The sequence below is a fragment of the Bombina bombina genome, chromosome 9, assembly GCF_027579735.1.
Source record: "Bombina bombina isolate aBomBom1 chromosome 9, aBomBom1.pri, whole genome shotgun sequence".
Classification (NCBI taxonomy): domain Eukaryota; kingdom Metazoa; phylum Chordata; class Amphibia; order Anura; family Bombinatoridae; genus Bombina; species Bombina bombina.
Genome location: NC_069507.1, coordinates 140508596 through 140534516, shown reverse-complemented (window position 1 = coordinate 140534516; position 25921 = coordinate 140508596). Strand labels below are relative to the sequence as shown.

The following is a 25921-nucleotide window of genomic DNA, read 5'->3' as shown; positions in this document are numbered from 1 at the left end:
GCTATCCTTGGAACATGAAAAAGTCTTGAAAAAAGGACTAGGATTTGCACTTAAAAGGTTTTTTCACTCTGAGCACACAGCCACTCATCATGTATCTAATATCAACTCTAACTTCTTGTCTAGCAGCATTAATAAAAATGTAGATTGGAATAAATTATTTTCCTTCTCAGATATTTGCCTAATTGAGACTATAGATAACTTCAATGCAGAAATTACTGATTTAGAACAGGGTTGCCTACCAACTCCTAGAAGGTATGAGTCCAATTTTTATCCTAGACATTTTAGGGGGAATTTCATTAATTCTTTTCATAAGCGAATAGAGGAAGACATTTTAAAACTAGAGGAAACATGTAATTCTGCTAGTTATCGATACAAACACAATCTAACTATCCAAGAACAACAAGCTGTGAGGGATTTGGCTGATAATAGCGACATTGTCATCCGCAATTCGGACAAGGGTGGCAATGTCGTTGTTCTCAACAAATCCGACTATATGAAAGAAGCCACTAGACAGTTGTCAGACAGCACCACATATAGGAAACTTGATTCAGACCCTACCACACTTTTCTCTAGACAATTACAACGATTAATAGAAGAAGCTGTGTCTCTTGGTATCTTTACCACAGAAAAATCGAAATACCTTTTACCAACCAATGCTATAACACCCATATTCCATTACTTGCCTAAAACGCATAAGAGCCTTTTATCACCTCCAGGGCGTCCCATTATTTCAGGCATAGGCTCCCTTTTGGAGCCTATGTCTGAATGGATAGATAGCATACTACAACCGTTAGTTAAAAACTTGTATAGCTACATTAGGGACTCAGGCCATTTATTAGAAACATTGCAAAATTTCAATTGGAAGGAAGGTTACAAATGGGTGACTATTGATGCTACATCCTTATATTCCTCTATACCTCATGTGCATGGATGCCGGGCCTTGGAATTTTTCCAGAACAGGAATACCTCCTATAATGATGAGATCAAACAATTCATCTTGGAGGTTGTGGAGTTCCTACTTACCCACAACTATTTTATTTTTGATTCAGCTTATTACTTACAATGTCAAGGAACAGCAATGGGGGCGAAATTTGCCCCCTCTTATGCAAATCTTTTTGTGGGTAGGTGGGAACTCCAACATATTTATAATATAGGGGAACCTTTCAGGTCCGGCATCCTTATGTACATGAGGTATATAGACGATCTCATCTTCATTGTGAAGGATGATTTTCCTTTTCAGGAGTTTCTATCTGTCATAAATGATAACGAGATTAATCTGAGGTTCACTGGAGACTTACACCCTGAGGGAGTTAACTTTTTGGATCTACATCTCATTGGTGATAATTTAACACATAAGATTCTATCAAGTACATATAGGAAGGATACAGCTGGTAATACCATCCTTCATGCTACTTCATGCCACCCACGCCTTTTAGTTAAATCGATACCGAGGAGCCAATTCATTAGACTCAAACGTAATGCTAGTAATCTTGAAAATTACGTACAAGGTGGTAAAGAATTGATCACACGACTCAAAGCTAGAGGCTACAATGAAAGAGAATTATTTAAAACATTCGAAGAAATTAAAAATTGGAAGCCTAAACCCATAGATTCCCCCCTTCCAGTAGGGACAACTGGTAGTTCTACCTTACTTAGGGATGATTCTAAAAAGAAAAATTATCTTGATGAAAATAGTATTGTATTTTCAACTGAATTCTCACTTCAATACAATTCCATTTGTGGTATAATTAAAAAACATCTACATATTTTAAAAGGTGATGAAACTTTACTACCTCATATTAAAAATTGTAAATTTGTAGCAAAAAAACCACCCACACTAGCGACCAAGCTTTCTCCTAGTTTAGTGAAATCTAATACAAGTACTGACACTAATTGGCTCAGGGGTAAAGGTAATTTCAAAGCACACCTTTCAAATTGTTTAACATGTGAAACAATGGACTACACCAATACATTCAATAGTGCAGTTACAGGTGAAATTTTTAAAATTGATTTCTATGCCACTTGCCTTACCTCCTATATAGTATATCTACTCGATTGCCAACTTTGCAAGGCTCAATATGTTGGTCAATCATCTAGGAGCCTTAGGGATCGCACTAGGGAACATTTGAGAGATGTGAAAAACTTTAATAAGGATTCTGCGGTTGCCAGACATTTCAATTCTTTTCATTTCACGAATGTACCTAGGTTTAAAATTAAGATCATAGATATAGCGAGAGTTCCCCTGCGTGGTGGCAATGTGTTAAAAATACTTGACAAGAAGGAACTATATTGGATCTATAAGTTAAGATCAAAATCACCATTGGGCATGAACCTAGAATGGGACATGAGATATTTTGTTGATTAGGTAAATGTGATTTTATATACCTATTACTGTACACTCATACATATATTTTCATATTAGTATGTTTTCAGCATTTGTTTACCTATTCATCCATGCAACACTCCAGGTTCCATTTAATTCAACTACAGGAAAAGGTATTTGTGTAGGATCATACGTGTGGTGACACATACATGTAATACTATAGTTTCACTTTGATATGAGACATGTTTACAGTTATCTCGTGTAGGATGATTATAGTATTTATTGGGTCTTTTGCTGACATTCATATACATTCACATACATGTTTTTACATGTGTTTTTCTTATATGTATGTGTGCAAATATTCCTCATGTATGTGTGTGCTCATACACACGCCTTACTCATCTGTAAATGATCAATTTCAAAGTATCTTTATTTTTCCCATTTTTTGTTTGTTCATTATTTTTTGTCAATTTTCTTTCTTTTACATAAACTGTTTTCTAAGTAATTAGGAATAATAACAATTTTTTGATGTAATTAATGATGCAATTTTCTAACAAGCCAAGTATTGCTATACTTTCACAAGTAATATGTCTTTTTTGTTTTTAACTATACAACTTAATGCATTTTAATGGGGCTGAGTATTAAATTAATTAGGAGAAAATTCATTTGTGAAACTGATCAAATTATAGAATTCAAAGATCAATCTCCTATTGGTTCCTGCCCCTTTAAATGCATTAGCTTCCATTACTTGCACTTAGCATCTATGAGTAAGCGCACACCAGCGCGAAACATGTTAGATGGCTAACTACCCTCCTTGTTATTTTTGTGTTTTTTATATTTTTAATGGAATAAAGTCTCTTTTTTAACCTGTTTGCTCAGCAGCCTTCCATTTTTCTTCCTTGCTGAGTCTTTTGCGGTCGTCCGCCGCTACTTGGTTGGCTCCACACAACCCCCCCCCCCTTTCCAGCCTTGGTCTAACCCATTCACCCCCCGGTCCTCAGCGGAAGTAACCTGCAGCAGCTCCGCTCTCTCTCTACTCTGTTTAAAAGTGTTCTTTCTGAATCATAAAATAAATAAATTGTGGGTTTCATGCCCTTCATGTCCCAAGTTCTGATTGTTGATGGATCAACCGTCTAATTAACTAAAGTGGCTTACATTTCAATTCTCAGCATTGCCTCTCCTGTAGTGTTTTTTTTTTTTTTTTGGCTAGCCTCTTCCTGAAATTTTGTTCCTATATACTGTTGGAATGGCTTGTTTATTTTTTTATCCTGGTTCAACATTAGTATCTTCTGGAGGGTCCCATATGTTGCGTTGCTGTCATTCCCCTAAGACATTTGGTTCTTAACCCCTTAACGACCAACGAAGTACCCCATACGTCGTTGGTCTTTGAAAGCAGTGGAAGCGATCCTGATCGCTTCCAGCTGCTTTCATGTTATTGCAGTGATGCCTCAATATTGAGGCATCCTGCAATAACTGTTTTTAGCCATCCGATGCAGAGAGAGCCACTCTGTGGCCCTCTCTGCATCGGCTATCGATGGCCGTTATCGTTGGTGGGTGGGAGCTCATCCAGGGAGGTGGGTGGGCAGTCATTGGTGGAGGAGGGGGGAGGGATCTTGTGCGGGTGCATGCGCGTGCACGGGCGTGTGCACGAGAGCCGTGTGCGCGCGTGCACGTGAGATCTAAGAAAACAGCATCAATATGCTGTAGATCTGGAGGGTGGGAGAGAGGACTGGGGAGGGTGGGATTTTAAAATGAAGGCATCTGGGAGACGGTGGAGGGTTGGATGTTGAGGGGGGGGGGGCAGCTACACTACAGAAATAAAGAACATATTTAATAAAATAAAAAAATTAAAATTCATTATTATTTTTCAAACTGGGTACTGGGAGACAGCTGCCAGTACCCAATATGGCACACAATAAAGGCAGAGGGGGGGGGGGGGGTTAAAGAGCTGTTTGGGGGTGGGGATCAGGGAGGTTGGGGGCTAAGGGGGATCCTACACAGCAGAAGAATTTTTTTTTTTAAAAACCCTAAAGCCCCCCAAAAAACTTTTATTTTAGTACTGGCAGACTTTCTGCCAGTACTTAAGATGGCGGGGACAATTGTGGGGTGGGGGAGGGAAGGGAGCTGTTTGGGAGGGATCAGGGGGTGATGTATCAGGTGGGAGGCTGATCTCTACACTAAAGCTAAAATTAACCCTGCAAGCTCCCTACAAGCTACCTAATTAACTCCTTCACTGCTAGACATAATATACGTGTGATGCGCAGCGGCATTTAGCGACCTTCTAACTACCAAAAAGCAACGCCAAAGCCATATATGTCTGCTATTTCTGAACAAAGGGGATCCCAGAGAAGCATTTACAACAATTTGTTCCATAATTGCACAAGCTGTTTGTAAATAATTTCAGTGAGAAACCTAAAATTGTGAAATATTTAAAGTTTTTTTTAATTTGATCGCATTTGGCGGTGAAATGGTGGCATGAAATATACCAAAATGGGCCTAGATCAATACTTGGGGTTGTTTACTACACTACACTAAAGCTAAAATTAACCCTACAAGCTCCCTACATGCTCCCTAATTAACCCCTGCGCATAATACACGTGTGGCATTTAGCGGCCTTCTAATTACCAAAAAGCAACGTAAAAGCCATATATGTCTGCTATTTCTGAACAAAGGGGATCCCAGAGAAGCATTTAAAACCATTTGTGCAATAATTGCACAAGCTGTTTGTAACTAATTTCAGTGAGGAACCTAAAGTTTGTGAAAAAATTTGTGAAAAAGTGAACAATTTTTTTTATTTGATCGCATTTGGCGGTGAAATGGTGGCATGAAATATACCAAAATGGGCCTAGATCAATACTTTGGGATGTCTTCTAAAAATAAATATATCCATGTTAAAGGATATTCAGGGATTCCTGACAGATATCAGTGTCCCAATGTAACTAGCGCTAATTTTGAAAAATAGTGGTTTGGAAATAGCAAAGTGCTACTTTTATTTAGTTCCCTATAACTTGCAAAAAAAGCAAAGAAGATGTAAAAATTGGGTATTTCTAAACTCAGGACAAAATTTAGAAACTATTTAGCATGGGTGTTTTTTGGTGGTTGTAGATGTGCAACAGATTTTGGGGGTCAAAGTTTGAAAAAATAGTTTTTTTTTCCATTTTTTCCTCATATTTTATAATTTTTTTAATAGTAAATTATAAGATATGATGAAAATTATGGTATCTTTAGAAAATTCATTTAATGGTGAGAAAAAACGGTATATAATATGTGTGGGTACAGTAAATGAGTATGAGGAAAATTACAGCTAAACACAAACACTGCAGAAATGTAAAAATAGCCTTGGTCCCAAACGGTCAACAAATGGAAAAGTGCTCTGGTCACTAAGGGGTTAAAGGGACACTGAACCCAAATTTTTTCTTTTGCGATTCAGATAGAGCATGCAATTTTAAGCAACTTTCTAATTTACTCCTATTATCAAATTCTCTTCATTCTCTTGGTATCTTTATTTGAAATGCAAGAATGTAAGTTTTTATGCCGGCCCATTTTTGGTGAACACACTGTGTTGTTCTTGCTGATTGGTGGATAAAAAAATAGCTTAGATGCCTTTTTTCAAATAAAGAGAACAAAGAAAAATTGATAATAGGAGTAAATTAGAAAATTGCTTAAATTTGCATACTCTATCTAAATCTCAAAAGAAATTTTTTGGGGTTCAGTGTCCCTTTAACCACATAAGGGAAACAATGTTGTAAACAAAGTAAGAGAATGTGGGGGATACAAGGAAGGAAAATTATGTAAAGATGAGGGTAAAAATGAAGGAATGAGGGGATACTGGAAAGGAAAAGCATGGGAGAAGGGGGTAACGGGGCATAACGTTGGGGCTAAATATGAGAGAATGTGGGTAAGAAGGGTAAGTTAAATAATATGAGAATTTTGGTAAGGGAATATGGAGAGGTAGGGTAAAATAAAAAAACATGGGGATAGAGGTAAATGTAATGTAAAACTATCATAAAGATTAGTGCAAGTGCATTTGCAGCTATTTATAAGGTATTTAAAGGGACATGACCCAACAAAAATTTTTCTTTCATCATTCAGAGAATTTTAAACAACATTCGAATTTACTTCTATTATCTAATTTGTTTCATTCTTTAGATATCCTGTGCTGAAGAAATAGCAATGGACATAGGTGAGCCAATCACACGAGGGATCTATGTGCAGCCACCAATCAGTAGCTACTGAGCCTATTTAGATATGCTTTTCAACAAACGATATCAAGAGAATGAAGCAAATGAGATAACAGAAGTAAATTGGAAAGTTGTTTAAAATTGCATGCACTTTCTAAATCATGACAGAAAAAAATTGGGTTGTATATGTCGTGTGTATCCTGCAGTAGCACTTACCAGTTATGTGTGTATGTAAGAACCTCTCTAAAATATTACATGTCTTTAAATAAAGCACTGAGTAAAGGGTTGGGGGGGCATGGAACCTCTCATGTATATTATATATCTATATATAAGGTACTGGGCCTGGGCTGTGTGTGTGAGGCAGAGAGAACTTCTCTATAATATATATATGTATATGTCAGTAGTGGACCTATTCAATAAAGCTCCCTGGGGCAAAAAAAATGTGGGCCCCCCAAAGTTAATTCAGAAGTAAGCAATAGTAATAATATACATGCACCTCTGTATAATGATCTTGAGAATAGATTGATGAACCTGCAACCTGCACTAATAAAAGGCTCCCCTGCATTAAGACTGTGCACACCTATGTATAGACTGTCTGCTATGGACCCCTCTAGCAGCTGGGCCCTGGTGCCATCGCACCTGCTGCACCAGTGGTATTTCCGCCTCTGATATAAGGTACTGGGGAGGGGGCTGTGTGTGTGTGAGACAGAGGGAACATCTCTATAATAATATATATCTTTATATAGGGTACTGGGGTGGGATATGTGTGTGTGTGAGGTAGAGGGAACATCTCTATAATAATATATATCTTTATATAGGGTACTGGGGTGGGATATCTGTGTTTGTGAGGCAGAGGGAACATAGCTATAGTGATATATATCTTTATATAAGGTACTAGGGAGGGTGTGTGTGTGTGTGTGAGGCAGAGGGAACATAGCTATAATAATATATAGCTTTATATAGGGTACTGGGGATGGGATATGTGTGTGTGTGAGGCAGAGGGAACATAGCTATAGTAATATATATCTTTATATAAGGTACTGGGGAGGGTGTGTGTGTGAGGCAGAGGGAACATCTCTATAATAATATATATCTTTATATAAGGTCCTGAGGAGGGGGCTGTGTGTGAGTGAGGCAGAGGAAACATCTCTATAATAATATATATCTGTAAATATAAGCTTTTTATATATAAGATGTATCATTTTATATTACTATCTCAAAGTGTTTAATGTCCATTTAAAGGTTACTAGGGAGCATCTTAACCACCTCTACGGAAAAAAACAAAATTGGGGTGCCACACAGAATAAATTGACCAGAATTGCTGCAGATTTAAAGTCACTAGGAATAAAATATTTTTTTTTCATAATTTTTCCTAGTTTATAAATGGCATGCTTGACAATGTAATTGTTTGTCTTGGGTAAAAAATGAAATGCAAATTAATTCTCCACTCATGTCACTGAATAGTATTTTCTGGGCTTTGGTAAAATTCTAAGATCTAGAGGTCACCAGTTTATTTTGATGAGTGTTAAAATATCTAATTAAAATTGAGATGAAGCAAACCCTGCCTCTAGCCTGACCCTGGACGCTGAAATCAGATAGTACTAAATATCTGAGCACTGGGAAGTCATATCTGAAATTCATGGGCAGCCAAATGTCAACCATACACACAAAATATGCCAAGACATGATCTAGGTAAAACATTTGTTCCAGAGATTTATATCTAACCTATACAATTTTTACAAGCGAACATATTAGTACAAAATTTGTAGAATATTGGGATGGTGAATGGTAACAGAGATTTTATTTGCTGATAAAAAATAAATAATATGCAATAATATACTATACTATAATACTAAATTATGTTTTTAAATTCTAATTTACTTCCATTATCAAATTTTACACAGTCTTTTTATATTCACACTTTCTTAGGCCCCAGCTACTACTGAGCATGTGCACAAGCTCACAGGGTATACGTATACTAGTCTGTGATTGGCTGATGTCTGTCACATGATACAGGGGGCTGGAAAATGGGAGACAAAAAAAAAATTTGCTCCCAAAAAAATAATTTGTTGCTTATTTTAAATTCAGGGTAAGTGTTATTGCATTGTCTTTTTATTATGTACTTGTTAATTATGCAATTCTACTGCATTTTGTGGTCCTTTAAAGCAATTAAATTAACTTCTATTATTAAATTTGCTTCATTGTATGTATGTATGTATTGGGTACTTGTAAAGTGTGGCTAATCCCCCATTCACTCTCTTGGTATCCTTTATTGAAGGAGCAGCATTGCACTAATGGTAGTAAGCTGAACACATTGGGTGAGCCAATGACAAGAGGCATAGATGTGCAGCAATCAATCAGCAGCTAGTTCTCAGTATTGCATTTCTGCTCCTGAGCCTACTTAGGTATGATTTTCAACAAAGGCTAGAAAGAGAACAAAGCAAATTAGATAATAGAAGTCAAGTGGAAAGTTGATTAAAATTGCACGCTCTATTTAAATTATGAAACACATTCCATGGGTATCATGTCTCTTAAAGCCATTTTTTTTATATGGGATTGCGTTAGCGACAGCTTGTCAATCTTGGCTTAAATTACATGATTCCCAAGAGCTTGATTTTGAGTTTGAACTTTGAAATAACTTAAAAACGAATGTTTAGCAATAATTTTAGACTCTAGCTAAACTGATTTCTTATGGTTTATTTTGTTATTTTATTTATTAGATTATAACATAATTGACAGAAAAAACAAAAACTACTTTAATTCTAAAGCTGAAGGTTACATTCAAATGTGAAAAGTAGGGGAATCCTGGTTTCTGTAAAACTATTCTTTCTTTCTTTTTTTTTTCATTTAGTATGCTCCATGGACAGTACTCAGACTTACCAATCACTACCAATCACTACTGGCACCAACCCAGCTGACCAGCTTTGTAGCATTCAATCTAGTATGCAGGGATTTACAGCCCCAGCATACTATGTAACTTTTATATCCCTTTAAAGGGACACAAAAGTCAAATTTAACTTTTATGATTTTTAAGAGACTTTCTAATTCACTTCCATTATCAAATTGTGCACTGTCTTTTTATATAAACACTTTCCGAGGCACCAACTCCTACTGAGCATGTGCAAAAACTCACTGTGTGTAAGTATATGAGTTTGTGATTGGCTGATGAGTTTGTGAATGACACGTATGATGGACTTGCAAAATTTTCAGCAGTCATAATGACCATCCTCCCTCATGTCTTGTATTTATTTCAAACCCAACCAATTAATCTATTGATCTCTTATACTAACAGTTTTGAAAAATTCCATAAATAATTTTATACAGCAGCTATGTATAAACCTAGGGTTAATGAGGGTCTTGGAGACCCTAATATTAATCTTTCATTGATTGGCAATGTTCTCCAAAGTGTAGTAGACTGGCACCAAAATACAGATAGCAAGGAATGGGTTACGTTCAGTGTTCCCTCAAAGGCCAGTTTTGTGAGCGGCAAAGTTAATTAGAGCAATTAGCAAACACTACACAATGCAGACTGCAAGGTGTGGTTCCCTTATTAACTGTTTCACTGCTGGTTTACGTTAGGACAGTCACAGTCCTTATCCAGCTGTGTAAAATTAGGTAGCCTTTGTTGGCTGCTTAATCCTGAAAGGCTACTGATTACTCCCCCTCCCTCTGTGACCTTTAAAAATTGTGACAACTTTTTCTGTTTATAATTCAAATGATATGATACTTTCCCCCTCTACTACTCTTTCATAATCCCAACTGGAGAAAAACACTGCTTCCCTGATACCTCTACTATTCATAAACTGACCCATTGCCACTCTATCCTTTCCAGCAATAATTTTAAATACAATTCAAACGTATGCAAACTAAATGATGTCTTGCTTAGTCAGTGGTTAAAATATCAAACTATCTTAACACTACCCTTAATAAACAGAAACTTTTAAAAGCCTTAACTCCCTGGGTGGCTCTCTGTGTTTGTGTGAGAGAGAGAGTGGCTCTCTGTGTTTGTGTGAGAGGGAGAGTGGCTCAGTGTGTGTGTGTGTGTGGGTGAGGGAGAGTAGCTCTCTGTACCCAGAATTTTTATTTTTATGATTCATATAGAACATGCAATTTAAAACAACTTTATAATATAATTCTTTTGTCAATTGTTCTTCGTTCTCTTGGCATATTTTGGTGAAAACCAGTGATGTAAAGTTCAGGAGCTACCAAATAAACCAATCGATGTCCAGTTTCCAATGTTTCTCAACAGATTCAATTTCACCTCAGAATTTCAAAATTAGGGATATCGCATATGGAGTCCAAGAGTAGCGGTGTGCTTTAATCATAACCACAGTAGTTATTCCTCCAGGATTAGCCAGCAGCCTTCTTCTCAGTCTCTATGCTTGGGGTTTAATCTTCTGATTTCACCCCTTCCCTTTTTTGATCGTCATCTATCATTGGTGAGTATTGGAAACGCCCCACGGAAGCCTTGTCTCGGATTGGTTCTTTGCAACTGAACATGGATTGGTTCATTTGGGAATGTATGTTGTTAAGGAAATGTATCCTTGCAACATCCAATCATCTCATGGCTGCAATTCTCGCATCATAACACCGGGTGGCAGCAGACAGCACAGCACAGCAATACATGCAATATTTCTAGACAGTAAAAAAAATAATATTTCTTTAAACTATGTAATAACTGTCATAATTTCTTGCATGAACCCCTCATAATATCAATCATAGATGAGGCAATTTTGTATCACCTCTCTGATCATTTTGATATCAAATATCATGTGCCCCAAGCATCATACCATATTAAAGCAATTTAATACTGTCAACTATTCTGAAATTTATGGCATTTATATATCTAATATGTTTTCAGAGCCGTATTTAAACTTTCATAACCATCTAGTATATAATCATATAACATGATTCAGGTATCCCATGCAGGCACTCTATCTGAAAAATAGAAAAATTATGTTATATATATGATTAGACCATGGGATTATTACAGTTTGAATCTATTTTTCATATATCTATTAACTGCAGCAATTTATTTATTTAATATAAAACGTACTATTTCAATATATATATACATATATGGGCTATTTCAATCATTCCAAACATATATGAAGCTATTGGTATTATTTCCTTTGTAAAATGTATTTAATTTTTTTTATCTGTGTTATACAGGGGTTGTAAATGTTAATTCTTCAACCCACACTGTTTTCAGTAATTTTAAGTTCACACCATAGCATTTGTTTGTTGGCTAAGGCCTTCACTGCCCCACCCACATAGCATGGGGTCAATCCATGAGTAGTTGTAAAAGTCACAATACAACATATTTTCTGTTTAGCTAGCAATGCAGACGTGTATTTGATGTTTAGGAGCAATTAACACCTATGTGCATAAAAACTGTTTCCCTATGATTTTGACCAGCTTCAAGAGGGTATTCCAGACATCTCATCCTTACTCATAGCATGGGGTACAGAGTTTTGCACTTCCTAATTAAGAAGCAAATGTTTCCCTTTTGTTTCTTGGGACATGCTGTCTGTAGTTCAGCCTGGAGATATATATTCAATTTGTAGGGGTTTCTGAGTCAAATCCTGACATCAGGATTGCAATCCTATTTCAAAGAATATCTGATAAAAATATGGTTTCATACATAAACACATTCCCCTGTCCTATTTACACACACACACACACACACACATATATATATATATATATATATATATATATATATATATATATATATATATATATAATATATGTCATTTATCTGTAGCCTGACAAACCTATTAAAAACAAGGGCACTTTAATTCATCAAAATTGACATTTCACTGTTTTCTTCAAAAACTTACCTTTTAATCCTGAATACCGTTCCAGCTATTTCCCCTGCCGTCGGAAAGCCTCTGCAGTTGTCAGAAATGACGAATCAGGCTTCCTCCAATCACAGCTTCCCCCCCAGGGGAATCTTGGCCTGATGCAACGCTGTGATTGGAGGAAGCCGGATTCGTCATTTTGGACCCGCGAAGACGGCTTGCGATGGGCGGAGGAAGTGCTGGAGTGGCTGCCAGGATTAAAAGGTAAGTTTTTGAAGAAAACAGTGAAATGTCAATTTTGATTAATTAAAGTGCCCTTGTTTTTAATAGGTTTATTAAAACCTGGGCACTAATTCATCAAAATGGACCTTCACTTTAAGCAAATAGCAACATATAAAGGGTGGCTGATGTTTTGCTAGAGTTGTCTAACACAGGGCTCAAAATTTCAAGTCCTAAAATACAAGCCAGGACCAAATGTTACTTGCCACATCTAATCCCACCCACACCACACCCATTACTTTACCCCCTCTTTGCATATGTGAAACATTTTGTAATATTGTTTTTTTTTTTAACCACAACAAAATAAATAATGCTACATACAGTAATAAATTACCAAAAATATTTTAATAGCAGTTAGAAACATCAACTGGAGGTTCTGGAGAAGACAACAGCTCTGAGCAGGCGGACAGACATCGCTGCAATTCAACCCGATCGAGTACGATCGGGTTGATTGACACCTCCCTGCTGGCAGACGATTGGCCGCGATTCTGCAGGGGGCAGTGTTGCACCAGCAGCTCTTGTGAGCTGCTGGTGAAATGCTGAATACGGAGAGCGTATTGCTCTCCGTATTCAGCGAGGTCTGGCGGACCTGATCCGCACTGTCAAATCAGGTCCGCCAGACTTTGATAAATAGAGGGCATGGAGGGTCATAGCAGACCTGGAGATATATATATTTTTAATAATTATCATCTTGCTCTCTCACTATATTTCTTGACTCCCTCCTCTCTTCAATCTCTCTTTCTACCCTCCCCCCTTTCTCTCAAGCCATATCTTCTCTTCACACTCTCTTTCCCCTCTCTCATATCTCTTCCCTTTTTTTTCTCCATTCTCTCTTATCTCTACTTTCTTCTTCACTTTTCCTCTCCAATTTCTCTCTCCGCCCTGTTTACCCTCTCAGAAGTAACAGTCTAAGCACTAATGGGGCCCCTACAGTCCTAGAGGAATAACATATCCTTGATATATAATATCCCATCAGATAATGGTTTTAGCACATACACATAATGTAGCACAAAATGTGTGTTTGTCAGTGCTGCAATAGGAATGTACATTCTGCAAACACAATGTGCCAACTATGATACTTACAGCATGCCACCAGACTTCAAACCTTCACTAACTTTTACTCGCCACCATTACATTTCCACTCGCCAGTGGCTACTGGAAATTTTGAGCCCTGGTCTAACATATAGCTCAAATCCCTCAGTGCAACACTACTTTTTCATCACATGTTTCCCCAAACTCTACTGGAACCTCAAAGTGCTTTTTAGTTGTGTTGCATTATAACCAATCATCTTATTGTAAATAATAACATAGATACCTTAAAGGGACAGTGTACTGTTTTTCCTCCTTGTTAATGGGTTTCCAATTATCCATTTTACCTGCTGGAGTCTTTTAAATTGTTTACAAATAGCTACCTTACCTTTATTTTGTAATTTGAAATAGATGCATTTGTCTGCTGAAACTGCCACCTATGTTGTAGAAAAGATATGTAAACAGGTAGGTGTAGAATAAATCCCATTCCAAAGGGGTAGGAGAAAGAGGTACTAAAATGTTACATTTTCAATTGTTCTTTCTAGGTATTGGTCTTTGTATATACAGTTAAATAAAATGACAACTGCTCTCAATGTAAGCACAGACCATTTGTTTGGGTTGTGATCTCAGTTAGCAAACACAGTTATTTCATATAGAAAAACAAGCCTAAAGGAGCAATGTCCCATTCATTTTATTTAAACTCTAAAGCTGGTATAACCTTTCATTGGAAATACATTAAGGGAAAACCTATTTTACAGTTCACTCTTCCTTTACTCTATTTTATTGCAATGCTTTGACAGCTCTTGTGAGACAGAAGAAACAATAATATATGTTTAACTAACTTCTCATTTAAAAAAAACAAACAAACATAAATGGATCCACAAATAAAAAAAAAAGATATTGAAATCGCAATACCTTTACTTTCAACTAAAAAATACTACACACTTTTTTCTGGATATAAAACATGTGTTTAACCTATTTTAAATATTTGTTTCTAATTAATGTTTACCTATGAATAAGTTCCTATTGTGAAACAACACTTCTGACATATGATACGGATAGCCAGGGTCATCTGTAGTATTGCAGTTCTGGAAGCTGACATAGAGCAGTCATGTGCCTATGCTGGGAAAGACTACAGCACCCACAACCACCCGCGTGCGCATGCGCTCTTACCATCCACTTGTCAAAGTGCTCTTGGCGATCGGTCGGTCGCTCGTCTGTTTCTAAGCAAAAACGAAAGAAGAACACCGACTTATATTATCGATCTTAAAAAAAAAGTGGTCACTAAAATATAACTGTTACCTTATATATACGGATTCGGATGCTCTTATATCTGTCCGCTCTTGGAAGTCTATGAAAATAATTGCTGAGACCGTGAGCAGAATATAAAGGATCAGGTAGATTCAGTTGTTGTGTGGCTGTTATATTTTATTTCCTTTGCAGTTTAAGACAATAAGTTGCATTTTGTCACGTAGCTGACCTTGAGTGGTCTGGGGACTTTAAGCATATACGTAATTATTATTGCAGTTTGGATATCGATCTGTGTATTGCTTCCTATTCAAGGGTAAAATGTTCAAAACCACTCACATAATAATGGCTCGAAATAGAATGCTAATTGAACACAACTGCAGGGCTTGCATTAATGTGGGCAAAGTATCAATGCAATTGTATATTAGCATAAGTTGTTATGTTTATTATTTTTTTTTTTTTTTTGCAGATGAATACAATGATTGTGGGGCCCTTATATCCCAATCCCCACAAATTATACTTTAACTTTGCTAATTATTTTGGTTTAGGGGTCCAGAATGCACAATATCACCCACCTGTCTATATTAATCACTTTAGAATGTTGCAGTAAACTATTGTGCAGCTCTTAAGGGACCTCTCAAAAAATGTTACAAATGTATCAATACATCTGTATTAAAGGGATAGAAAAGTCAAAATTCAACTTGCATGATTAAGATAGAGCATGTCATTTTAAGACACTTTTAAATTCACTTCTATTTTCAAATGTGCTTAGTTCTCTTAGTATCCCTTGTTAAAGATAAATACTCACTTATCCTACACCAGTAGGAGCTGCTGCTAATTGGTGTCTGCACACAGTTGTCTCTTGTGATTGGCTAACTAGATGTGTTTAGCTAGCTGCCAGTAGTGCAATGCTGACCCTTCAGCAATGGATAACAAGAGAATGAAGTAAATTTGATAATAAAAGTGAATTGGAAAGTTGTTTACATTTCTATGTTCTATCTGAATCATAAAAGAAAATTTTGGGGTTTACTATCCCTTTAAACTAAAGGTCTGTAATGCCCCTTCCCCCGCAGAAGAGAGACATGTAATTTATTGTTAAACAGAGACATTTGAGTTACAAAAGTCTGCAAAGACTGAAAATGGTACTTCTAGCAAACTGATGTGACTTTTACACCTTTTATATAGAACAGGTTTAGTGATCTAGTATAGACTATACAGACAGAAGTGTCACAAGATCAAAATATACATTTTATGTTAGAGATTATATTTAAAATGTGTTTTGCATTTACATTTTAATTTAGTGATTATATTTTAAAATGTGTTTAGTATTTATTTGGTAGACATGTTTATTACATATAAAAGAGATCTGTTAGACCTGTGTACAGGGTTACTGATATGTGAGAGTTCATTAAAAGAGGACTTTGTCATTTTGGACCTATCTAAGCTTTCTGTGGCCCTAGAATGTTGCTTAATTCTTGTGTCTTGCTCTAGCAATAAAGCTACAGCTCATGCAGTTGATTCAGGATTGCTGCAGTACTGTACTGCAGTGCAAATACTGAGTGATCAGAGAGACACTTCCCCATATCTTTCTGCAAACCCACAGGACCGAGCTTCAGCTTCCTGCTGGCTCGTCTCATTCATCCACTATACAGAAGCAAAGAAAAATAACACCCAGAATTAGCACACTTCTATATTTAGGGAGCCCTTGCAATAACAGATCAGGTTAACTTCCTTGCAGAACTCTGCCAAGTGAATTAATTTAATTAATTCTGCCAAGTGAATTAATACAATTACTCTTCTTATTGTGTTCCTAATTAGTAATATTTTCACTAGGAAGAATGAAGTGTACTAGCTAAAAATATGTTATTTGTTGAAAAGTAGGTTTGTGATCAGATGTGCAAACGCCATTTAAAACACTTTTATATTTATGGTATTTTGAGTCCAGTGAAGGCAGTGCAGTTATTCACAGAATAAGAAGAAAATTGTTATTTACTGTATAGAGAATGTTTGGTATATTGACCTAGTTATTGTAACACGTTTTCAACGTGTAACAAAGAGGAAGTAGTAAAGTATCATATGTATGTGATGGTGTTGGGGTAATTAATACCATATTTAATATTTTTGTCATTATCAAATGTTACCAACTGGCTTGATTAAAAAAAAAAGTTTATATATATATATATATATATATATTGAAATAAGTTCTAGATTTTATTAAACTTTGCAGTCATTTATACTTATATATATACCAGTGTATATATATTTATATATAGTTATGTATGTGTATATATATATATATATATATATATATATATATATTTATTTATTTATACAAACAGTGTTGTCAGCAACTATCAATATTACCAATAACGGGTTAGTAACAATGACCTGTATTTTAAATATTGACAGGCCATTGGTGCAGGAGGAAAAGAATCAATAATTATATAGTAAGAAGAAGATTATAAAGCTATTCCTATCCAGCACTATTTCCTTTATATTAGGGGATATAATACCTAAGTACAAGAGACCTCTATATAACCAAGAAGAAAACTACCTAACTATAATAATAATAGTGTTTCACAAGTGATAAGTTTCATTTATATTCAGGAAAGATCTTTCCTGAATATAAATGAAACTTATCACTAATTATGTGGATGGGGAATAAAACATATCAAAGTCTTAAGTCTGAGTATATAGATACCCTACAGATATATATATATATATATATATATATATATATATATATATATATATATTAATAATAAAATTCGAAATAATAGTGTTCAACTATATAAGAACAAAACTGTTTGTTAAATATTGCCCACAGTATTAATTTATTTAAAAACTGTTGTCCTATCTTGAAGAAATTCAAATTGACATAATCTATATGAGTAGTTTGATTGGAATAGGAATTCCTAGCTTTTCAAAGTGAGAGTATATCATAGTGTGTGAGTGAAAAAATTCACAAAGTAACAGGGTGGAGCAAATGATGAATTAAATGTTACAAACTTAGCAAAATTGTTTTATTTCCAATGATTGTATATACTGTAACACAGTATCTTGTATTTAGTAACGAGCGTTCTCTTTTGTTACAAATTGTTACCATTTTGCCCCAAATATTCCTTGTAATATTTTAAAGGCTTCAGAATGGGAGGAGTTTTACTCCGAGTATTTGTCTTTAAATAAAATAGCAGGTATTCATAGTCATGTGACTTTTACTGGAGCCGGGAGAAGCCCCAGAGACTAAGGGGTGAAACGCGCGTAGCTGGCAAGTGGCGTTTGCTTGGAGGATCACAGGCAGTTGCTATCAGCAAGAGATATCGTTGTGAGTGTTGGACCGGTGGCATATTTACTGAAACCCCATTGCATTACTGATCAGAAGAGATGAACACCCTGGAGGGTTTACCCAGGAGGTGTCGATCTGCGAATTGTGGAACTCCTTCTAGTATCGCAAGTATTTACCGCTACGGCGGTTGCTTATGAAATTGCTAATTGTGGGATTGCCATCCAAGTTTCAGCTATAACTACCTGTGCACAGGAGACAGTGCAATAGTCTAAAGGAGGGTAGAGGCTGACTGTTATCACTCCAACTATCCATTATATTCTGTTACAAGGATAACTAAATAATTGTAAATGAACTTTTTTATCATGGTGCTGGAAAATAGGAAAATGATTCTGTGACTTTAAACAGGAACTGTTGTTCTTTTTCTCTTTTTTTACTCTCTGGAGTTGAGAGCCCTCATTATTTTTGTGTTTGGGTTATTTCATTATTTCTTTTGGGATACATAGTGCACTATGATAGGGAGAGTCCAATGAGTAGCTACAATTATGTTATTTTATGCCTTGTGGGATCTCCAATAAATGCCTTTTTTATGCTCCTCCTGTGTTACTTGTGAAACACTATTATTATTATAGTTGGGTAGTTATATCGAGGAATCTTGTACTTAGGTATTATATCCCCTAGTATAAAGGAAATAGTCAGTGCTGGATAGGAATAGCTTTATAATCTTCTTCTTAATATATATATATATATATACAGGTATACCTCACTTTACAGCGCTTCACTTTACAGCGATTCGCTAATACAGCGCTTTGTGGAGCTGTAGTTCAACCTCCAAGGATTTTGAAACAGTGCTGTAAATCATGGTGAGATTGCGAGAAAAGTGACTGGCACCATTTTGTTATGATTAGTTCACTCTGTTTATAGCATTGCACTGCAATCTGTGCCTCAGTGCTATAGTCTGGCAAATTTTACTACAGTAATTGTCACTATTTTACAGGTACAGTATTTATTGAATACTAATTGAATACTTGCTGTGCTAGTGTTAAACTAAACATAGCACTATTGCACCCCTAATATATGTTAGTTCAAACATGTTTTTAAGATGTTAAACACTGAAAAGAAAGCTAAAACTGCCTTGTTTCACTTTAAGGCGGTTTTCACTTTACAGCGGGGCTCCGGTCCCTAACCCGCTGTATGAGCGGGGTATACCTGTGTGTATATATATATATATATATATATATATATATATATATATATATATACATACATACATACATACTCATATATATATCTCTAGATCATGAAAACAGTCAGTAAGAAGCTCTTTCTTTGTTTAGATGCCAGAGAATTATTATTCTAACAAAATCTCATATTCATCATTAGTCAAGGATTTGTTTTGTTTTACTCTTTCCAACAATACCTTTGGGTGCAGTCCAAAATCCATAGTATAGAATGATTAACGTGGAAAACTACAAGGGAAGAATGTTATAATTTTCAGCCTGTTAACAACTAGGGAGGAATTATTTACAATGGAGTGTCAATCCTTATTAGTGCTGCAACTTCCAATATATACAAAACATTTTCATTACTAAAGTGTTAGCTTATAAATTTAACATTTGCCAATAACTTTTTCCTTTGAATGCAGGATCTTTCTAAATATTCCCTGGAATGCATTTTATCTTAATAAAGTTATTAATAAAACATTAATAATGTTTTCACATTTCACTTTTTTATATGTATTTTTGTAGTAATCTTCCATTACTATAGCATTACCAGTATAAAGATGCATTTATACTTTTGTTTATTCAGTCTCTGACAAGTGTAGTGATTGATTTATGTTTTTTTTCTTCTTGTGATATATATATTATAGATAAAAAAAACAACTCATAAACAAAGATACATTTTGACAGGTTAACTGACAAATATACATTTACAGGTAATAAGAGATCAGAATGTCAGAATAGAAAATGCATATACATAACATTTCATGTATGTGTATATATATATATATATACTGTGTATGTGTGTGTATATATATATATATATATATATATATATATATAAAACAAGTTGTACTTCTTGAAGGGAAGTCAGTTGATTATCTTTGTTGCATCAATAATTTTTATATATATATATATATATATATATATAGGCTTACCAAAATTTGTAGAGGTGAAACTGGGACCACCTGGTGCGGTGCTAGTGGGGGTGTGGTCAGGAGCGTGGTCAAGGGGGCGTGGCAATTATGGTCCTTTTAAAGTAGTAGCTTTTATGTGTGTAATGTTTCGTGGATACTCTACCCTTCCTCAGTCAAACAAGTGAATCACACAGTTTAAATAGACTATAACACCACCCCCTAGTGAAAAAGGCACCATTACATTGTGATGGCAAATAAATCATTAATCTAAATCTCAGATTCTAAATAATGCCAAACATCAAGCATAATTATCACTTTCATAATTATCAATTTCACAATTTAATATCTGCAGTGTAATATGTGTTTTATGTGTCTAATTAAGGAACAGAGCCAAATACTGATAAGGCATAAATACAACATTAAATGAAAGTAAAAAAGAAACACGTACCTGCTAAAGCTGTTTAAGAGGCTACTCTATACCATAATGCAGAAAGATTATAGCCAAAATGCTATCCTGCATGAAGTAAAGCAAGATCCAGGCCAAAAATCCTGCCTGTCCGTACTTCCTAGTCATACCCAAATGATTCCCCTAAAGGTGTATTACCGGCAATGTCACCAGGGGTCGGGGGGGGGGGGGGGTGTTAAATTATTAGAAAAATAAACCAAGTAGTACTACAAAATTAAAAAAACCTTATGCTGCTCACTCAGCCTGTATTACTAAATGTAAACTTTGAAGGACACGAACGTTAAGCTAAGCAGGGCTGTATGTAACAAAGTACCAGCATCCAACTATGCTGGAGAGCCACAGTCCAGTCATTTTGAATAATGTGTCTGGGTTTCAGGTGGGCTGAAACCCAGACACATGATTTGAAACCCGGAGGTGGCAACCCTACTGGGACAGAATGAACAACTGGGTGGGACACTGGGACAGTGCCTCCAAACCGGGACAATCCCAGTAAAAGTGGGACTTCTGGTAAGTATATATATATATATATATATATATATATATATATATATATATATATATATATATATATATATATATATATATATATATATATATATATATATATATATTATTCTTAATGAAGGTACCTTTCTGAAATTAAATTTCTTATTGTTTCCCATCCTGATAAGTGTTCTTGTCAACTAATGGATTTGGACGTGTTATCCTTATGATCCAATAAGTAATCTTTTCCTAGAGATGAGTTATGTACAAAAATTCAAATATTTTTGGTTCATTTCGATATCAATTCTTTAAATGAACCAATTTTTGTTGTGTTTAATTTTTTTTCATTGCTGTTAATATATTCGAGTAAAACTAATAATATTTTAATGTATCTTTTTAAATTTTATAAAGAAGCTAGAAAAGCAGCTATGGGTGGGGACATCAGGTTAGGTAGGTGGTGCCAGGTTTAACCAAGGACTGTGGGTGTAATTGGCAACCTGCATCTTGTAAACTCAATTACTGAGAATGGTTTACACGATAATGAGGGTGAACAAGGGCTGGGCAGCAGGGTGGCTACCGGGCTATGGTTCTGCAGGGTAGCACAGCCTGGTAACCTTGCTGAAGGACGCAGCAGTATTTATTGACGTATGCAAATACACACACAGGGATGGGAGGCGCCAGTAAATAACAGGAACCAGAATCAGGCTCTCAGTACAGCTTGAGAGAGTTCCGGTACGAGAGCACAGAGACGTGGCGATGTAGCTTTGTAATCTGTGTATTATAATCACGTCTCTTATGTATATGCACGGGGAGGGCACCGGGCTCCAGTGAGGGGGTGGGTATATGTGTGCCGCCTGGGGCATTGTATTGGCTGGCGTGCTCAATGGGGGATTAGTGCTCTGCACTGCAATCAGTTAGTGTGCTCCTAATGCAGAGGAGGTGCATTGGCTGACAGAATCGTAACCAGCGTTTGATTTTTTTCCCTTCCTGTTACAGAGCTGTGCAAACCATGCAGGATGATTTACTAATGGACAAAAGCAAAGCTCAGCAGCGACAGCAGCAAACAGTAACCTCCCAGGCTCCACAGCAGCAAGATTCCAACTCAGAAGCGTCCTGTGTTGCAGAGCCGCATAGTCCAGAGAGCAGCCCCAGTGTCAGCGCCCCCTCCCTTAAAGAGAAAATGCAGATTGAGTCCCCTGTACTCCCCGGTTTGAGCTTTCCTCAGCCTGGTCAGCAACAACCCCCAGCTGCCCCTTCACTCTCACCCTCTTTTGGAAGCACTTGGTCCACAGAAGGCACTAGCAGTACTGTAGATGACAGCTTTTTTCAAGGGATAACTCCAGTCAATGGAACCATGCTCTTCCAGAACTTCCCACACCACCATGTTAACCCTGTGTATGGGGGTACCTACTCTCCACAACTGGGGCTGGCACATCAGCAACAACAAAGGAGATCCCCTGTTAGCCCCAATACACAAGCACCCTATAACCAGAGAAATGCTTACAGCCACCAGCCTATCCTGACCAACAAGCCTTCATCATCTTCACTTTCCCCTTCCAGCTGGAATAACCAGCAAAATGCTGCTTGGACTTCACCTTCTAACCCTTGGGCAGCCCTACAGCCAGGTAGGGACCCCAGAAGGGCTGTAGGAGTTGGAGTAGGTGTTGGAGTTGGGGTGCCATCACCTCTCAATCCAATATCCCCACTGAAGAAACCTTACTCCAGCAATGTGATTGCTCCCCCTAAGTTTCCCCGAACATCCCCTCTAACGTCCAAACCCTGGTTGGAAGACAACTCTTTCAGAACAGATAATGGAAATACCTTATTGCCCATACAGGTAATAGATCATTTGCTTTATTGTATTTTTTTTCTTAACTATTATTGTTATTGCAGAAGAAAAGCTCTGACTATTGTGACTATTATTGTTATTGTTTTCATTGTATTCAATGTTACTATTAAAAATATTCCAGTATATTGTAGTCAGTAAAGCAGCTGTATCTGCACCTCGTAAAAACTCACACTACGTCATCATGCAGACTTCACATTGCCCCATGTCTTTACGATTTAGCTCATGTCTTCGACACCTGCTGCAAGTCCCATATACTGAAGAGCCAAACTACAGTTAGTTCTCACCAAAAATTGTTTGGGAAAAATAGACATTTATATATATATTTTTTATTAATGTGTATCAATTTATCAGTTTTTTTATATTAAATATTTTAAACGGTGGCGTATATTAATTACCATGATAACAAAACAGGATCTTTTTGTAATTCTTTAATATTTCTTTTTTTCTTTTCAGTCCTTAAGGTGGTCGAAAATAAATATATATATATATATATATATATATATATATATATATATATATATTTATGACATATAGAATGTGATTTATTTTGCAATACTTGAATGTATTGTATGATCAACTTAAATCATGAAATAGCATCAACCTTTCATAGATAGTTTAGAAAATGTATTAGGAATTTGAATTTTTTTGTGTGTATATAATATATTTTGATCTAAATAAGAAGGCTATTATGAATGTGCAAACTTGCTATATAGACATTCTCTTGTGAAGTCTAGATAGGCTAGAGTATTTACAGGTATTCACTAAAGTCGCAGTTATTTTCATTACGATTTTCACTTGAGCTACAGAAAATCAGTTCGTTAATTTGCGACGGGATATATATATATATATCAAAGTTAATTTTTTTCATTTGCTTTAAATATTTTTCAGAATAATTTACATATTTGAAAAATGAATGATTATTACATAAAATATTTTCTGGTTATTAAATAGCTGTTTACCTTGGAAGAAAATAAAGCATCAGTTGGTGTTGCATTAAATCATTATGGGTATTGATGCAGAATGTTAATTAAATTGTACGTGAAGGCATATGTTTGAATATGGTAACAGCTGTCAAGAAATATGGTTGCTGAAAATGTATTTATCCAGAGAGAGAGCATAGATTCAAAGTGGCTTGAAACCCAATTGTTTTTTCTGTCCTGATTCAGATAGAACATACAGTTAAAAAACAAAAAAAAACTTCTAATTTACTATTATCAGTTTTGTTTAATTTTCTTGGTATTTTTTGATGAAGAAAAAGCAGCAATGCACTTCTGGGAGCTAGCTGAACACATTGGTAAACTAATGACAAGAGGCATATATGTGCAATCGCCAATCAGCAGCTAGTTCCTAGCGCCTGAGCCTACATAGGTATCCTAATTAGATCATGGAAATAAAATGGAAAGTTATTTTAAAATTACACGCTCAATCTGAATCATGAAAATTCTGTCCCTTTTAAGGAAAAAGTGTATGTGTGTATATATATATATATATATAATGTGTTTATTTTGTTGTTGTCAGTATTTATGGCTTTACTTTGTAGTCTATAACACGTCAGTCTAATATATTTTTCTTTTAGTTGCATTAGTATGAAATCTCAATGTAAACAAAAGGGCTGTTTATACAGGCTTAGCTATTTTTGCGTAATGACTAATTTTATGAATTGTCTGTACATACCTTGTACATTCATTTTTAAAACATTAATTTTAAGGTTACTGTATCAGTTATCAAATCCTGATCAGTGCTCACTTCAGTGTCTGCAATTCCCCCATGCATTGTGAAAATGTATTATTTTTTTTTGGCTATTTTTTCATTTATGAAATTAAATATTTGTGTAGTAAATTAAAGGGACATTAAACCCACATTTTCTCTTTCATGATTCAGATAGAGAATACCATTTTAAACAACTTTTTAAATTTACTTCTGTTACCTAATTTGCTTCATTCTCTTGATATTCCTTCCTGAAAAGCATATCTAGATAGGCTCAGTAGCTTCTGATTGGTGGCTGCACATATTTGCCTCACGTGATTGGCTCGCCCATGTGCATTGCTATTTCTTTAACATAGGATATCTAAATAATGAAGCACATTAGATAATAGAAGTAAATTGGAATTTTGTTTAAAATTGTATTCTCTGTCTGAATCATGAAAGAAACATTTTGGGTTTAATGTCCCTTTAAACTAGAAATTTATATAAAACATGATTAGTGTTCTGTATGTCTAAATACTTTTCTTTTTTGGTGCTTTGTAGCTATAAGTACCATAATGAAGTTTTGTACTAAATAATAAATTGGCTTTATACCTGTAATTAAAGGGGCTGTTACATTTTGCTATTTTAGACTACCATACTTAAAGGGACAGGAAACGCAAACAGTTTCTTTCATGATCTGGATAAAAAATACAATTTTAAACAACTTTCTAGTTTACTTATAAAATTTGCTTCATTCTCTTATTATCCTTTGCTGAAGGAACAGCTTTACACTACTGGCAGCTAGCTGAACATGTCTAGTTAGCCAATCACAAGAGACAAATGTGTGCAGGCACCAATCAGCAGCTAGATCCCACTAATGTAGGATATGTGCATATTCTTTTTCATCAAGGGAAACCAAAAGAACAAAGCACATTTGAAAATAGAAGTAAATTTAAATGTCTTAAAATGACATGCTCTATCCGAATCCTGCAAGTTTGTTTGACTTTCCTATCCCTTTAATAATTTTGCAGAATCACATAGTAATGTACCTATTTTTGCAACTTCTGAAGTGCTAATATGTTCCATTGAAACATACTTTGTATTTTTTGTTTGTTTTGTACATCTTATTTATGCTGAGGTTCTTTACTTCAGA

General features: G+C 35.6%; 1 protein-coding gene across 1 annotated transcript in view; it reads left to right on the top strand.

Annotated features, from left to right (window-relative positions):
• The first annotated feature begins 14804 nt into the window (after window positions 1-14804).
• Window positions 14805-25921, top strand: part of CPEB3 (cytoplasmic polyadenylation element binding protein 3) — a 422665-nt gene continuing 411548 nt past the window's right edge. Inside the window, exons 1-2 of the mRNA XM_053692412.1 lie at window positions 14805-15013; window positions 22230-23070. Coding sequence (XP_053548387.1) covers window positions 22243-23070 — 828 coding nt within the window. The 5' untranslated portion in view covers window positions 14805-15013; window positions 22230-22242. The remainder of the gene's footprint in view (window positions 15014-22229; window positions 23071-25921) is intronic.